At 37.3% G+C, this 18,519-nt stretch overlaps 1 protein-coding gene across 3 annotated transcripts in view; it reads left to right on the top strand.

Annotated features, from left to right (window-relative positions):
* RNF17 (ring finger protein 17) overlaps positions 1–18,519 on the top strand; it is a 115,302-nt gene that overhangs the window by 78,831 nt on the left and 17,952 nt on the right. For all 3 annotated transcript variants that reach the window (XM_060394510.1, XM_042255122.2, XM_060394509.1), the window contains 4 exons: positions 4,608–4,698; positions 5,704–5,819; positions 7,687–7,976; positions 9,991–10,154. In XM_060394510.1, the coding sequence (XP_060250493.1) occupies positions 4,608–4,698; positions 5,704–5,819; positions 7,687–7,976; positions 9,991–10,154 (661 nt within the window). The remainder of the gene's footprint in view (positions 1–4,607; positions 4,699–5,703; positions 5,820–7,686; positions 7,977–9,990; positions 10,155–18,519) is intronic.

The raw sequence follows: 18,519 nt of genomic DNA, 5'->3' as shown, positions 1-18,519 counted from the left end.
TATCCTTAGCTTTTACCACTCTAATTATAATGTGTCTTGACGTGATCCTTTGGGTTCATCTTTTTAGAACTCTCTTGGATTTCCTAGACCTGGGTATCTGTTTGCTTCCCCAGATTAGGGAAATTTTAGCCACTTTTCAAATAATTTTTCTGGTTCTTTATCTCCTTCTTCATCTCAGATTCCTATAATGCAACTGTTATTCCACTTCTTGTTGCCTCCAAAGTTCCTTAAGTTATCTTCTTTTTTTTTGTTGTTGTTGTTGTTGTTGTCTGGGTGAGTTCCACTGCTTTGTCTTCTGCTTGCTGATTTGCTCTTCATCCTCATCCAGTCTGCTATTGAACCCCTCTAGTGCATTTTTCTTTCAGTTACAACTTCTGCTTGGTGCTTTCTTATCCTTTCTACCTCTTTATTGTTGTTCTCATGGTGTTCTTCCATTTTTCTTCTGAGTTTGCATGCGTACTAAGTCACTTCAGTAGTATCTGACTCTTTGTGACCCCATAGACTGCAGTCCATCAAGCTCCTCTGTCCATGGGATTCTCCAGGCAAAAATACTGGAGTGGGTTGCCAAGCTCTCCTCTAGGGGATCTTCCCAACCCAGGGATCGAACCCGCGTCTCTTGTATCTCCTGCATTGGCAGGCGGATTCTTTTACCACTGGCACCCCCTGGGAAGCCTCACCTGAGTTTGGTAAGCATCTTTATGATTACTTTTCAGTCTCTATCAGGGAGATTGCTTATCACTGTTTTGTTTAGTTCTTTTTCTGATGTTTTAATCTTAGTCTTTTGGCTAGAGCATATTCCTCTGTCTCATTTTGCCTAGTCCTCTGTCTGTTTCTACACAGATAAATCAATTGTCTCTTCCAGTCTTGGCAGAGTGGCCTTATGTAGGAGATGCCTAGTGGGACTCAGGGGTACGATCCTGCCTGGCCACCAGAGCCTGGCACTCTAGGGGTGACCCCTCTGTGGGTATCTCCTTCTGTGGCTGCAAGACTGCAGCAGCAGCTGGGCACTGCTGGACAGACCTTTTGTTTGGGTGGCTCTGAGGTCCAGCTGAGGCTCAGGAGTAGAGTGGGCAGAGCTTTCAGCATGGGAGACCCGTTGGTGCTCACAGGTTAGAGGGAGAATTCCAGTACTGGTGAGAGCAAGGTAGCCAGAGATAACAAAAAAAGTTTCTGCCAGTGTCTCCATCCCTGGGAGACATCCCAGCTGGTTCCTGTCTCCAGCAGATGCTTTAAGATTTAGTAAGAGGGTCCTCTTTATATGTTGTCCATGCACTTTTCAGTGTGGTGTTTTTGTACTTGTTTTTAGGTTGAGTCTGGGCACAGGCCCTTTAAGAACAATTTTTCTGTTCTCTGTTCTTCTCTAGTTTTCCTGGTCATATTCCCTGTTGGGTTTCAAAGCCAAGTGTTTTGGGAATCTCTCCTGTGTAGAATCTAGGGGTTTAGGTGTCTCATGTAGAGCGCAAATCCCTGGCTCCTCAGAGAAGAGACTCATATCTTTGTAATTCCTCCTGGTTATGGATCACAACAGCTGGGGTGTGGGTCTTTACCTGGCAAGAATGTGTCTCTGCCTCTCCTACCTTTCTTGATGCTGTCCTTTTACCCTTTGTTGTGGAGGCTCTACCCTCTGTTCATTGATAGAACAGAATTCTATCAGTCCCTTTACCGTACCCAACATGGTAGAGAATGCATTCCTGTAGACACTTTGAATCTGATGACTTAAGCACTACAGTGGAACACCACCATTTCAAGAGTGGAATAATAGCCTTAAGCATGTCTGGACCATGTATTATTAATGGCCTTAACTGGCATTATTTTGCTTAATCATCACAGCAAACCTTTAAGCTATGACTAAGGTATTATTTAAAGACAAGAAAACTGAGTCTTCAAAAGGTTAAATATTTTATATTCCAGAGTAATACATCTAACTGTTGAACTGGGATTATAAGAGTTCCAATCCTAGAACCAGCATACTAACCACTTACGTCTTACTACCCTTCTGAGAAATCTTTTTGTATAGATTTCGTTTTATTGTGGTAAAGTATACACTAACATAAAATTTACCACTTTTAAGTTTACAATTCCATCAGTTCAGTCACTCAGTTGTGTCTGACTCTTTGCAATCCCATAGACTACAGCACACCAGGCTTCTCTGTCCATCACCAACTCCCTGAGCTTGCTCAGACTCATGTCCATCAAGTCGGTAATGCCATCCAACCATCTCATTCTCTGTCGACCCCTTCTCCTCCTGCCTTCCAGTCTTACCCAGCATCAGGGTCTTTTCCAGTGAGTCTCTTCTTCCTGTCAGGTATCCAAAGTATTGGAGCTTCAGTTTCCACATCAGTCCTTTCAGGAATATTCAGGACTGATTTCCTTTAGGATTGAGTGGTTGGATCTCCTTGCAGTCCAAGGGACTCTCAAGAGTCTTCAACACCACAGTTCAAAGGCATCAATTCTGTGGCCCTCAGCTTTCTTTTTTATGGTCCACCTCTCCATTCATACATGACTACTGAAAAAACCACAGCTTTGATTAAGATGGACCTTTGTCGGCAAAATGATGTCTCTTCTTTTTAATATGCTGTCTAGGTTTGTCTGTCAAGCTTTTCTTCCAAGGAGCAAGCATCTTTTAATTTCATGGCTGCAGTCACCATCTGCAGTGATTTTGAGCCCAAGAAAATAAAATGTGTCACTGTTTCCATTATTTCCCCATCTATTTGCCATGAAGTGATGGGACCAGATGCCGTAATCTTAGTGTTCTGAATGTTGAGCTTTAAGCCAACATTTTCACTCTCCTCTTTTACTTTCATCAAGAGATTCTTTAGTTCCTCTTCATTTTCTGCCATAAGGGTGGTGTCATCTGCATATCTGAGGTTATTGATATTTCTCCCAGAAATCTTGATTCCAGCTTGTGCTTCATCCATCCCAGCATTTCACATGATGGAACAACGGACTGGTTCCGAGGAGTATATCAAGGCTGTATATTGTCACACTGCTTAATTTAACTTATATGCAGAGTACATCATGCGACATGCAAGATATCCAAAAGTTAATATTTTAAAATGTATGTTTATAATAGGTCATAGAAAACCTTAATGTTGTATGTATACTGATATTATCTGTATACTATCATAAATAAAAAACCATAACTAATTCAAGAAGTCACTGATAACATAAGTTTCTTAGCTGATAAGAGCACTGTTTGGTCTTCATAATAAATAGTTTTGCTAAATCCTATTTGGTCAAACTACATACACAGATGATGTCATTAGTTCACTCATGTAAACCATCTAATATGAAAAGATTTGCCAGATTGGTTCTTTACTCAGAGGATGGGGCAAGTCTGATGAAACTCCATCCATATCTCTTTAGTGGTGCATGTGGGGTAAGTAACTTCAGTCGTGGCTGACCCTGTGACCCCATGAACTGTAGACCACCAGGCTCCTCTGTCCATGGGATTCCCCAGGCAAGAATACTGGAGTGGGTTGCCATGCCATCCTCCAAGGGTACTTGTTTATTCTGTGGACATGGATTTCATGGTTAGAAACATCTAAAGTCACTCAGTTTCCACTCTGCAAACTAAAATAGATGGTGAAATTGATATTCTGGTCTTCATTGATCTGTCAAGTATTTATTGAACATTTTTCAACCATGAATATTAAAAATAATTTTTTATAAATGAAGCTAATATTCATAGTAGCAATTCATATTAGCTTTAAATTCCAGAAAAAAATCTTCCAAAAATATTTGGGCAGAGAAATCATCATTACAAAGGGGCTGTTCTATTTGTATTTCCATTACGAATTTTTGGTGTGCCTTCTGTGTGAACTATCCTAGGCATTGGAGATATGATGGACTAAGACACAATACATGTAAAACATACAACACATAGTATACAGATGGCCCCTTGAACAACACAGGTTTGAACTTCACAGGTCCTCTTATACGTAGTTTGGCACTAGTGACACATTTGTGGTTGGTTGTATCTGAGAGCAGAACTGCCTTATGGAGGGCCAGCTGTAAAGTTATACACAGGTTTTTGACTGCATGGAGGGTCAGCACCCTTAACCCCACATTATTCAAGGGTCAAATGTGTGTACACATAACATATATCCCTGCTCTCTGAGTTTATGGTGTAATTAGCCCTGGGTCGGGAAGATCCCCTGGAGGAGGGAATCCACTCCAGTGTTCTTGTCGGAAGAATACCATAGACAGAGGACCCTGGCAGGCTACAGTTCATGAGATTGCAGAGTCAGACATGACTAAGTGACTCACACTTCTAACTTTCAAACTTTTTTTCAGCACATATGAAATGTATATAATAGCTTTAGAAAGCTTAAAGCATACTTAAATTTTAAGAGTTCTCAGTGCAGCCTCAGAACAGATGTATATAAATAACTTAGCATGTAATTTGGGCTGTAAGGAAACTAGAGGGATGAAAAAAAGGCTAAGAAAATGGGGAAGAAATTTAAGAAAATAATACAAAGCCATGTTTAAATTGATTTCTCACTATGTATGTTGTTGATTCAAATATATATGTATATGAAGATTCTTTTATGTTTCTTTATTCTATACTATTTGTTGTAAGACAAGGTGTCATTTTTTTATTTTAGACCAACAGGTGGGAGTGACAAGTGGACAGCAACAGCCTGTGACTGCCTCTCATTGTACCTCACTGGAGCTGTAGCAACCATTATCATACAGGTGTGTGACAAGGTAAACAGGTAGAGTAGATATGTTTTGGTTATTTCATTGGTGTTTTGTACAGGTCCATTTATTTTGTTGAGAAAATAATAGCTGTTTGGATTTTTTTTTTTTTTGGCTGCATGGCACATGGGATCTTAGTTCCCCGACCAGAGATCAGACTTGGGCCCCTTGGCACTGAAAGTGCAGAGTGCTAACTGCTGGACCATCAGAGAATTTCCTGTTTGGACATTTTTTTGCAACCTTTTTTTGGTCTTCAAGTTATAATGCCTGTTTGGGAATTTTTTATATTCTTTACAAATTGGAAAGTTAGGCTTCTAGTGAAATCATATTAACTGTATGTCTAAAAGGTGTTTGTATGAATATGGATTTGAGAAAGGATACATATATAGGATAAATCTTTTCAGAACACTAAGAAGTATTTCTTGCCTCCTTAACCCCTTTTTTAATTTGATACATTATTGGAGTAATGCAATTTAATCCGTTTTGTTACATTAACGATTGGAATTTTCTTATTAGTAATTTTATGTTAATTTCTTCTGTGTGTACTTCCCCCTTTTGTAATTTCACAGAAAGCAGAATATGTGTTTTGTAGTTCTTTCTTTGGCTTTTCACAGGGAAAAAAGGCACACCTGGGAAAATATAGTTTAGTTATATAACTTACAGAGCGTTTAGGAGAATAGAGAGCTTGTAATTTAGGGTGTATTCCTCTTTTCAACCTGGAATGGGAAAAAAAGTTTTCAGTCATCCTTTTTTCTCCTCCTCTTGGTAAACTTCACCTTGACTGTGAAGTGTTCATGATAGAGTTCATAAAACAACTGTCTTTCTCTGTTGACTCTTTTCCATGCTATTTTCTCTCTGATGTGTTCAGAGATCAGAATTACTTGATTGGAAATTTTTCTTTCTGGCATGGAGAAATGTGGAGGGAATACCTGTGAAAAGTGTAATGTTTATATAAGTTGCATTTTTGAGTCTCATATTTATTCTGCTCTTAAATTACTACAGGAAAACAATACAATGTGGCCCTTACCTGTGAAAATTTTCTGCAGAGATGAAAAAGGAGAGCGTGTTGATGTTTCTAAATATTTGATTAAAAAGGGTTTGGCTTTGAGAGAAACAAGGTATAGACTGTTTTCTGTTTGTTTGTTTGTTTGTTTGTTTTTTAGACTGTTTTTAAAAAATAGTTTGTGATGGATGCTGCTTCTTTGCCTGTGTAAATCTTTATATCTGTGTGTGCTCAACCTGAATTGCCTCTTGTTTGTTTTTGAAAATGATTTATATATAACCTAACCCTGAGGAGCCAACTTACAAATAAATTCACTCAAGATTGCTGAATGTTTAAATCCCTATTGACATTTTGCTTTTATACTTTCCCCTTTGCTCTGGCGTTTACACTTTAAACCAAAGGAAAAGAGAATTACACAGTGGGTACCAAATCTGTGCTCTTTGGCCTCATTTGCTTAGACAGAAATGTTTAAACTTTATGTTAGAAATTCTGGTAAGTTTATATCAAATATATTTGTGTTAAACAGGTAGAAAATGAGTAGAATTGGGTAGCAAAACAAAAGTAATTGAACAATATTTACATGTAAAGATGCTTTCACGTACTAAGTTTGGGGTTTAAATACCTTGGTCCCAGGGGAGAAGGATCAGGCTATTAACTGTAGTAGCCCTAATTTCCTCTTTTTATCTCATTCCTTTTAGAGGTAGAAGTAGATTAGAGTTGTAAATACATGTTCTAGGTAGCAACCATCTGCCATTCCTGGCCAGATTTCTTTTTTCATCTTAGATTGTTATCTCTACCCTACTTGGATTAGGACCCCTATCTTAATGAAATTAAAAGAGAATAAGAGATCAGAAATAGTACAGAACCCAAGGTATTTGGCCAGTGTAGTAGATGCTGACTGGCAAGCAGCCAGGCTCTGCAGCTAGTTTTGTGTTGACTGACTACAGGCTAACACAGTTCCTTGCTGCAGGAAATGATAAAGTGAAAAGTGCTAAGCAAGTTAATATTACCAACAGTATCTGCCACTAATTTAATGTTCTTTTCTACTTTTCGGCAGTAAAACTACTACCTCAAGGCTGGAGATGTTTGTTGAGAAATTATGTAACTGTTTTATCAGTGCTCATTTCCTTTTAGAAGAAAATACACACACACACAGAAGTCGCTCAGTCGTGTCCGACTCTTTGCGACCCCATGGATTGTAGCCCACCAGACTCCTGAGTCCATGGGATTTTCCAGGCATGAATACTGGAATGGGTTGCCGTTTCCTTCTCCAGGGAATCTTCCCGACCCAGGGATCGAACCCAGGTCTCCCGCATTGTAGGCAGATGCTTTACTGTCTGAGCTACCAGGGAAGAAAGTACAGGAACATGGAAAAAACAAAAATCTATAATTTTTCTAACATGAACAATGTCTGTATTTCCTTCTAGGGTATTTTTGTAGGTTTTTTTAATTGGAAGAGAACAGGAAGTAAAACAATTATCAGTGAATATAGCATGTTACCACTAATACTTAATATCTGAATAATATGAGAAAACTGTTTTTAAGGGACTTATTATCTTTATATTATTTTACAAATGTTGTTAACTTGCCACATGTATTGATCTGTCTTTGGGCTAAATTAAAATCAACTTGAAGCTGTTGTATTTCCCAGTAACAACTAATTAATTGTGTGGTACTTGAAATATACTTAATAGAAGATTTTAAGAGAGAATAGCATGTAAATGTCAGATGGTAATTTAATGCATTTAAGTGAAATTCAATTGCTTTATTCTCAACAAGCTCATTCATAATTTAAAATAATTCTCATTATGACTTAAACTATGCTCATTTTTATGTAACAAATTATACTTGGATATCCTAAACTAGAACAAAATGTTTTCTTTACATTTCGAGTATATTTGAATGATTCTTTTTATATTGTTTTCCCAGAATATTTTTATTTGCTCATGGTTGGATATATTATTCTTTTTTGCATGTTACAGAATTAATAAATTAGATAACAGCCATTCATTATCCCAGAAGTCTCTGGAAATCCCCCAGGAACAAGGAGAATCAGTGGTTACTAAGTATGTTAAGATTAACTCTGTCCCTGACAAGAAAGCTGCTGTTGGTGTCAGTGAACCCAAGGTGACTGAATTTAGGGAGAAAATTCTAGAGCCAAGAACTACTGGATGCTATAAACCACCAGCTATTCCTAACCAGAAAGTATTTGAGGCAGTAGTCAGCTGCATTGGTGATGATGGAACTATATTTGTGGTACCTAAATTATCAGGTAAGAACTTTCACTTTATATAGGATTATTCTGTAAAAGTAGTTGCTTTTACCACTAGGGAATTCTCTAGTAAGATCCACATGGGCAGATATTTAACCTTTCTGAACCTTATTTTCATTCACTGAGTTATTATGAGGGTTAAATGCAGTAATGCACAAAAAGTACTTTACACAATGCCCAGCACATGAAAATCATTTATTGAGACATTGGGAATGGATAAATATTGGGCCTAAGATGAACCACCATGGAGGTGGTTCCCTTAAACAAGTTTGTAGGCTAAGAAAAAAGAATACAAAAGTTTGAATTCATTTAGAATGAGAAAAGAAATCACAGTCAATGACTGGAGATTCAGGGCCATTTGAGATTTAGGTGGTCCCTGAAACCTCTTTAGACTTATGTGCTCACACTTCTTTCTACAACCTGATTGTGTCCAGAGCACTCAATAACTCACAGCAACTCTAGCTTTCACAGGACTTAAACTCTGTTAGATTCATAGTAATTCCACCTATGGAGAGAGGTATGGGGGCTATGAATTTGTTGAAATTTTTTGTCTCATTTGTTAAAGTCCTGAATATTGTTTTCTAATTTGAGAACCAGACTAAATCTGTGTAATTGGCAATTCTAGAAGTGAGTAGTGTTTCAGACCTCTAGCAATAGTACTTAACCCAGAAACTTTCTTGATGTGTACAAATAATCATAGGTAGAACTGGTTGCCAGATGCCTTCTATCCAATCCTCTGATACTGATAATGTGGGTTAGCACTATTACACCTAGTTTATAGAAGAACAGACTGAGAATTGGTTTGTTTGTTGTTGGTGGTGGTTTTTTTTGGCCACCCTGGAGTGTATGTGGGATCTTAATTCCCCAGCCAAGGATTGAACCCATGCCCCCTACATTGGAAGGGCAAAGTCTTAACCGCTGGACCACCAGGGAAGCCCCTCCCCCAGACTGAGGCTTATGTTTAAGAACTCACAGCTGAAGTGGTTGAACTGTTACAGGAACTGACCCAGACCTTACCCTTTCTGGTATAAGTTATGGGGATATGTATTTATTGTGGAAATAATGAGCCAGTTAATCGGAAGTAGCAGTAATAGAATTTTAATTTTATACCTGCAGTATTACGCTCTATCTAAGCATCGAATAACATATAACTTGTGTTCTGTTTCACTTAGGTGTGCTGTCAAAATGATGTTAACTTAAAGCACTAGTTGTTATATATTAGGGCTATCTGGTATGTGTTTAAGGGTTTTACAGATTTTTGCACTTCCAAAATAATGCTTGTACTTATAACCAGAGATCAGAATAATAATTTACATGTTGTTAGTCAGTAGTACGGAGAAGGCAATGGCAACCCACTCCAGTACTCTTGCCTGGAAAATCCCATGGACAGAGTAGCCTGGAAGGCTGCAGTCCATGGGGTCGCTGAGGGTCGGACACGACTGAGCTACTTCACTTTCAGTTTTCACTTTCCTGCATTGGAGAAGGAAATGGCAACCCACTCCAGTGTTCTTGCCTGGAGAATCCCAGGGACGGGGGAGCCTGATGGGCTGCCGTCTGTGGGGTCGCACAGAGTCGGGCACGACTGAAGTGACTTAGCAGTAGCAGTTTGAAACATAGAGAAGTTACTGACTGAATTAGGTTTGTATTAAAGTTCTATTATGTAGGGACTGACTTTAATTCCCTTTAATGTTATCTAAGTGGTAAAGTGGGACTTCCCTGGTGGCTCAGATAGTAAGGAATCTGCCTGCAATGTAGAAGACCCAGGTTTGATCCCTGGGTCAGGGAGATTCCCCTGGAGAAGGAACTTGGCAACCCACTCCAGTATTCTGGCCAGGAGAATCCCATAGATGGAGGAGCCTGGCAGGCTATAGTCCATGGGATCATAAAGAGTCAGACACAACTGAGGGACTAACACACACACACATGGTAAAGTAACTGAAGTTTGATGATGACTTCATTTGAGAATGGTGGGGAATTTTTCCTAAATGTTTTCTATTTTTAATAATTTCTTCAGAATTTGAACTAAGAAAAATGATGGATGAAATTCAAAGTAATTTAAAATGCCTTGGTCTTTTGGAACCTTATTTCTGGAAAAAGGGAGAAGCTTGTGCAGTAAGGGGATCAGATACTATGTGGTATCGAGGCAAGGTAATGGAAGTAACTGGCAGCACTATCAGGGTGAGTCTGACATTCTTTTGTGACTATTTGAAGGCTAAATGCTATAACATTAAATGGTCTTTTAAGTGGAAAGACATGAAATTGTGATTAAAACATCTTTTTTTGAGTTCATTCGTGTAGGCGAATCAGTTAAATACATTATATATTTATTTGTAATAAGGACTTCTCTTTATTTTCAAGTATATTTATTAACCTGAATAATAATAAAAAATTTCCTGATAAGAATTTTGCACTAATATTTTAATGGTCATTAAAATTTAATTATTTGTAGTTGTCAGCCTTATTTGTGTACATGTTATTAAGTCAAACAACTTGTTTTCCAGTATTTTCTCTATCTCCTTAGCGAATTTGTTTGTGGGACTCCTAATTTACCCTTTCACATTAAGGGTTAATTTACCTTTCCAAAATACTAAGGTTAGTACTTGAGTTTCATCCAGAATCAGAAAGAGCTGCATACAGGTAACCCTTAAACACACTGAGGATGGGGGCACCAACATTTTGTGTAATCAGTTTGAGTATAATTTATTCCGTTCTCCCATATCCACAATTCTGTGTCGCAGATTCAACCAGCTGTTGATGGTGTATTGATAACACTGTAGTAGGTTTTTATTGGAAAAAATCCATGTGTAAATGGACCTTCATAGTTGTGTTGTTCCAAACCTGTGTTGTCCAAGAGTCAACTGTACTTTGAAAAAAAGTGTATGTAAAAATATAGATGAAAATGCCTCCACTTATGTTGTACTTACCAAGTACAGCAATGAAATCAAGAGACATTTAGCCTGTAAAGATTTTGGTTTTAGGAGGGGCGGAAAAATTAAGAAGAAAAGTCTTTTGTTAATACCTGCACAGGAGATTATTATCTATTTGAAGATGATACCTGATAGTACATAGCACTTTAGGTTTCTAAGCTTTTTTTCACATGTCTGTGTTTGTTTATATTTTTTGTTTACTTCCGACTATCATAGATGTAGATTATTATTCCCATTTTACCAGTAACAAAATTTAAATTTATGTTCAGTGATGTTTCCGAAGTCAACCTGTCAGTGAGTGGTGGTACTAGAATTCATATCTAAGCCTCTGACTCCTAAATTTCTGATCTAAGTCTTGTGCTTTATGTGCTGGAATACAAACTTTGCCTGTTTTTAACAGAATTACAATGGTTTCAAATTTTGGGTTAGTATTTAGGTGTTGATGCATGGATACTTACAGATGTGTGTGTTTATAAGCAGTTAAGTCCATTTTCACATACGTTTGAATTGTTCAGATAACCCTTTTTCTTTAATATAAAAGTAACTTGAAATTCAGTTTTCATTGTTGTCATAATTTATAAATTTAACATATATGGAATCCAAATAAATAAGATAGTGGTGAGCTGTATTTTTCTCATACTTTCTAATATCTCTGTTTTTAAAATGTATTTTAAAATATTTTGATACTATAATCTTTCAAGGTTATCCTGTGATCCACATTAAAAAATAAACATTACAACATACCCATGCACTTATCCTAATTACCTATAATGTACTCAGATATTTTTTACTCAATTCTATTTCAGTTTTTATATTTTTTTTATTTAGAGAATACTTTATTAGCTTCTGTAATCAAACCCATGTAGATAAGACCTTATATATTTAATACAGTACATTACCCTTGTACAAATGGAAAAAAATTATATTTAATGTTTCTAGACCAATATGGCTGTTAATTTCTGTACAATGCCAACCCAACACAGTACAACTGGGATACTTTTTCCAAAGTTGACAGCACAGCAAAAGTTTCTAAAAATTCAAATTATATTTATTTATATAAAAACACCAATAGAAGTATGTTATGCATCAATAACAGCAACAGCTTTTCAAAGTTCTGCAATCATCTAAACAAAATTATAGAGACATCTAGCACACTCCATTAAAAAAAAAAGTAAAAAAACAAAACCTCAGAAAACAACAAAGTTCTGTTACTGTTGTGGTACCTGGCACCATTTTTTAAAATTATGTTTCTCAGTCATCATCTGGAAAGAAAACATTCTAGAATAACATCATTAAAAACAGATCTGATAAAGCATGGTCACTTCTACGTATCATAAAGCAGCTACAAGATATTTTACATTCCCAGAGGTACTGGGATGATACAGCACTGTCCTACATCTGTGATACTAGAGGATATAATTTAAAAGGCATTATTTGAGACTTGATTCTGCTTTTCCAGCAGAGGGCCCAAGTAATGGTTATGACACAGCTCTGGTACAGAAATACACCTTCTTAGGATTTCCTTTCTTTAGTGGCATAGTTCTAGGTACTCACTGATCTTCATGAACATCAGCTAAAAACTGATCAAAAAAAATAAAACACAACCATTTGATTCATACAAAGATGAATGAGGAGAGGCAAGCAGGACTCAACTTAAGTAGTAACCAACTCCATCATATCTGAATGGTTAAGAGCTTCATGGAAGAAAGGAGATGCCAAGTACCGCTTCAAAGCTTTGGGCCACAACCAAAACACAGCATCATTTCAAACAGAAGCAGTAGCCAACACTGCCCATTTGGATATGTTCAAGGATGTTGATGTCACTATTTCATCATCTGCTCACTCATCCAGGAAGAAGGGGAGATCAGTTACTATTACAGTTTTTTTTTAATGCTAATTACCTTGGGCTTTCTTGAGCCCAATTAAACAGTGATACATTAATTTCAGTATGTTGGGGTAACAGAAATAACTTACTGACATCCCTTATTCTTGAAACAATTTAGAAATTGAAGTGTGAAAATGAAAGCATTTAAAAAATGGGTTGTTGAGGACTTCTCATTTCTGGTTCTACATTTAAGGAGTTTTGAAGTTGCCACACCATCCTATCAACAACTAAAAAGCTGAACAAACTGAAAAACCTCTTCAAGCCATAAGAGATGGAGTACACTTTGAAATATGCCAGAGCATTCTGTTCTCCTTAATAAGGCCTGCACTCAGGATAAAGTAGTTCATCAGGGCCTATTATCAGAGCCAAGTGGACATGGGGGAAAGGAAATTACCCAAGTCTAGTTAACTCTAGACTTCCACACAGGGAGACCCAACTCCAGCCCACTATGTCCATCATCTACTTAAGGAGGGAAGAACAAAAGACTGAGAGACACTTGTGAAGTTCATAGTTTGACATCATATGCTCAGTGAAAGACTTAAGACCTAATCGTAAGACTGTAGAACAGTTCCCCCTCTCCCACACCTTCCTGCCATGTTACTGAAGGCCTTTTACACAGAACATGTCCAGCCATCAGGAAAAAATACTGAACAGCATGTTATTGGCATAAAAACAGATGTTTAGATCAGTGGAATAGAATAGACAGCCTAAAAATTAAACCACATATGGACAATTACTTTATGGTAAAGCCAAGAATATACATTGGGGATAGGACAGTTTCTTCAATAAATGGTATTGGGAAAACTGAACAGCCACATGCAAAAGAATTAAACTTGACCATTATCTTAATACACAAAAATTAACTCAAAATAGATTATAAAGACTTGACCGTAAGACCTGAAGCCAATAAAACTCTTAGAAGAAAACATAGGTGATAAGTTCCTTAAGGTCTTGTTGATAAATTTTTGGATGTGACATCAAAAGCAAAGGCAACAAAAAAATTAGCAAGTTGGGCATCAGACTAAAAAGCTTCTGCACAGCAAAAGAAGCCGTCAACAAAAGGAAAAGGCAACCTACTGTATAGAAGAAAATATTTCTAAATCATATATCTGACAAAGGGTTGATATCCAAAATATATAAAGAACTCATAAAACTCAAGTCCAGAAATAAAGCCACTTAATGGTCAATCCATGACAAAGGCAAAAATATACAATGGAGAAAAGACAGCCTCTTCAATAAATGGTGCTGGGAAAACCGAACTGTAAGAGAATGAAATTAGAACATTCCCTAACACCATTTACAAAAATAAACTCAATGTGGTTTATAGACCTAAGAGTAAGACTGGATACTATAGAACTCTTAGGGGAAAACCTAGGCCAGACACTATGGTGTAAATTGCAGCAATATTTTTTTGGATCTGTCACCTAAAACAAAGGTACTAAAAGCAAAAATAAACAAATGGAACCTAATGAAACTTAAAAACTTTTCACAGTGAAGGAACCATTGACAAAAAGACAATGTACTGAATGGGAGAAAATACTTTCAAATGATATGACTGATAAGGAATTAATAGCTAATGTATATAAACAACTCATAGGACTTAAAAAAATATATATTACAACATTGTAAATCTACTATACCCCAATAAAAATGAAAACAACATGGTTTTAGTGAATTGATAACAATCACCATGGAAAACAGTATGGAAGACTCTCTAAAAATTAAGAAAAGATCTACTATGTTGTTGTTTAGTCACTGAGTTGTGTCCAGCTCTTTCGCGACCCTGTGATCAGTAGCAGTAGCCTGCCAGGTTCCTCTGTCCATGGGATTTTTCCAGGTAAGAATACTGAAGTGAGTTGCCGTTTCCTTTTCCAATGGATCTTCCCAACCCAGGGACTGAACCTGGGTTTCCTGTACTGCAGGTGGATTCTTGACCACTGAGCCTCCTGAGAAGCCTCTGGAACTACTATTTGATCCAGCTGTATCCAAAGAAAACAGGAATATTAATGTGAAAATATAGTATGCTCTCCTGTGTTTATTACAGCATTACTTTCAATAGCCAGGATATGGAAGCAACCAAAGTGTCCATTGCTGGATGAATGGATGAAGAAATCAATGTGTATATATAGAATAGAATATTAGTCATAAAAAAGAAAATTTTATGATTTGTGGCAAAATGGATGGACCTTAAGGGCATTATGCTAAGTGAAATAAGAGAAAGACAAATACTTAAGAATTTTACTTTTATGTGGAGTCTAAAAGATGACAAAAATTGAGCTCATGGATATGGAGAATAGATTGGTGGTTGTCAGTGGCAGGATGGGCAAAATGAGTGAAGTGGGTTAAAAAGTACAAACTTGTAACTATAAAGTAAATCATGGAGGTGCAATATATAGCATGGTGACTATAACTAATAATCATGTACATGTGAAAATTGCTAAAAGAGTAGATCTTAAAAGTTCTCATCACAAGAATAAAAATGTTTTGTAACTATGTGTGGTGATGGATGTTAACTAGACTTATTGTTATTATCATTTTCAATATATGCAAATGTCAAATCATTACATTGTATACCTGAAACTAGTGTTATAGGTCATGTCTAAATTTTAAAATATTAGGCATACTAAAAGGCAGAATAACACAATTTGGAGAGACAAGGAAAGTATCAGAACCAGACATGACTGGGATGTTAGAATTATCAGAATAGGAAGTTAAAAAAAAAAAAGGGATGTTTAAGATGCTAAGGAGTAAGTAGACAACATGCAAGAACAGATAGCTAGAAATATTACCTCTAAAAAGTAGAACAAAAACTGAAAAAAAAAGAACCAAATACCTAAGAACTGTGGGACAATTGCAAGCATGTAACATGCAGATTAATGGAAATACCAGAAAGTGAAGAGAGAAAATAATACTTGAAAACTTAGGACTGAGAATTTCCCCAAATGCATGTTTAGACACCAAACCACAGATCCTGGAGCTCAGAGAATGCCAAGCGGAATAAATGCACAACAAAAGGTCTGTCACTTCAAATGACAGAAAGTCAAAATTAGAGAAAAACCCTGAAGGAAACCAGAGGAAAAAATAACTTCACCTATAGAAGAACAAAAATAAGAATTATGTCCAGCTTCTCCTCAGAAACTGACGTGACAGTGGATTGAAACATTAAAAAATTTTAAACATTTAAAATCTTGAGGGGGAGGGAAAAAAATCAGCTTAGAATTATGTACCCTGCAATATTGCAACACTCAATTGTGAATGTGTCTGGTGGTGAAAGTCTGATCCTGTAGAGAACAGTATTGCACAGGAACCTGGAATGCTAGGTCCATGAGTCAAGGTTAATTGAATGTGGTCAGGCAGGAAATGGCAAGAGTGAAAACCAACATATTAGGAATCTGTGAACTAAAATGGATGAGAATGAGCAAATTTAATTCAGATGACCATTATATCCACAACTGTAGGCAAGAATCCCTTCATAGTCAACAAAAGAATCTGAAATGCAGTACTTGGGTGCAGTCTCAAAAGTGACAGAATGATCTCGATTTTATTTCTAAGGCAAACCATTCAAAATCACAGTAATCCAAGTCTACACCCCAACCACTGATGCCAAAGAAGCTAAAGTTGAACTTGTATGAAGAGCTACAAGACCTTCTAGAACTAACACCAAAAAAAGATGTCCTTTCCATCATAGGGGATTGGAATGCAAAAGTAGGAAGTAAAGAGATACCTGAAGTAATAAGCAAGTTTGTCTTTGGAGAACAATAAAGCAGGGCAAAGGCCAAGAGTTTTGTCAAACTCTTAGCATGTTTTGTCAGAACAGGCTGGTCATAGCGAACACCCTTTTCCAACGATACAGGAGCACATGCACATCACCAGATGGTCAACACTGAAATCAGATTGATTTTATTCTTTGCAACCAAAGATGGAGAAGCTCTATACAGTCAGCAAAAACAGGACCTGGAGTTGACTATGGCTCGAATCATGAACTCCTTATTGCAAAATTCAGGTTTAAATTCAAGAAAGGAGGGAAAACCACTAGGCCATTCAGGTATGACCTAAATCAAATCCTTTATGATTACACGGTGAAGGTGAATAGATTCAAGGGATCAGATCTGGTAGACAGAGTGCCTGAAGAACTATGAATGGAGGTTTCTAACATTGTACAGGAGGCAGTGACCAAAACCATCCCAAAGAGAAAAAAATGCAAGAAGGCAAAATGGTTGTCTGAGGAGGTCTTACAAATAGCTAAGAGAAGTGAAAGGCAAAGGATAAAGGAAAAGATACACCCAACTGAATGCAGAGTTCCAAACATCAGCAAGGAGAGAGATAAGAAAGCCTTAAGTGAACAATGCAAAGAAATAGAGGAAAACAGTAGAATGAGAAAAACTAGAAATTGCTTCAAGAAAATTAAAGATACCATGCAAGGATGGACACAGTAAAGAAGATCTAACAGAAGAGGTTCTTAAGAGATTAAGAAGAGGTGGCAGGAATACACAGAAGAACTGTATAAAAATGATCTTCATGACCTAGATAACTGTGATGGTGTGGTCACTCACCTAGAGCTATACATCCTAAAGTGTGAAGCCAAGTGGGCCTTAGGAAGCATTACTACAAGCAAAACTAATGGAAGTGATGGAATTCCAGCTGAGCTATTTCAAATCCTAAAAGATGCTGCTGCTAAAGTGCTGCACTCAATATGTCAGCAAATTTGGAAAACTCAGCAGTGGCCACAGGACTGGAAAAGGTCAGTTTTCATTCCATTCCCAAAGAAGGGCAATGCCAGAGAACCATCAGACTACTGTACTGCTACGCTTATTTCCCATGCTAACAAGGTTATGCTGAAAATCCTTCAAACTAGGCTTCAGCAGTATGTGAACCGAGAACTTTAAGATATGCAAGCTGGGTTTAGAAAAGGCAGAGAAAACAGAGATCAAATTGCCAACATTCATTGGATCATGGATAAAGTAAAGGAATTCCAGAAAAACTGCTTCATTGACTATACTAAAGCCTTTGACTGTGTGAAAGTCACTCAGTCATGTCCAACTCTTTATGACCCCATGGACTATACAGTCCATGGAATACTCAAGTCCAGAATACTGGAGTGGATAGCCATTCTCTTCTGCAGGGGATCTTCCCAACCCAGGGATGGAACCCAGGTCTCCCACATTACAGGTAGGTTCTTTACAAGCTGGGCCACAGGGAAGCTGATTTGACTGGGTGGATTGCAACAAAGTGGAAAATTCTTAAAGAGTGGGAATACCAGACCACCTTACCTGTCTCCTGAGAAACTCTGTGCGGGTCAAGAAGCAACTGTTAGAACCAGACATGGAACAACAGACTGGTTTAAAATTGGGAAAGGAGTACAACAAGGCTGTATTTTCTCACCTTTCTAACTTTACTTACGTGTAGAATACATCATGCATAATGCCAGACTGGATGAATTACAAGCCAGAATCAAGATTGCAGAAGAAATATCTATAGCCTCAGATATGCAGATGATACCATTGCTAAAGAGCCTCTTGATTGAGGGTAAAAGAGGAGAGTGAAAGGGCTGGCGTAAAACTCAACATTCAAAAAACTAAGATCATGGCATCTGGTCCCATCGCTTCACAGCAAATAGATGAGGAAAAAGTGGAAACAGTAACACATTTCATTTTCTTGGGCTCCAAAATCACTGCGGATGGTGAGTGCAGCCATGAAATTGAAAGACGTTTGCTTCTTAGAAGAAAAGCTA

The sequence above is a fragment of the Ovis aries genome, chromosome 10 (assembly GCF_016772045.2).
Source record: "Ovis aries strain OAR_USU_Benz2616 breed Rambouillet chromosome 10, ARS-UI_Ramb_v3.0, whole genome shotgun sequence".
Classification (NCBI taxonomy): domain Eukaryota; kingdom Metazoa; phylum Chordata; class Mammalia; order Artiodactyla; family Bovidae; genus Ovis; species Ovis aries.
This window is presented reverse-complemented; position numbering and strand designations above follow the sequence as displayed.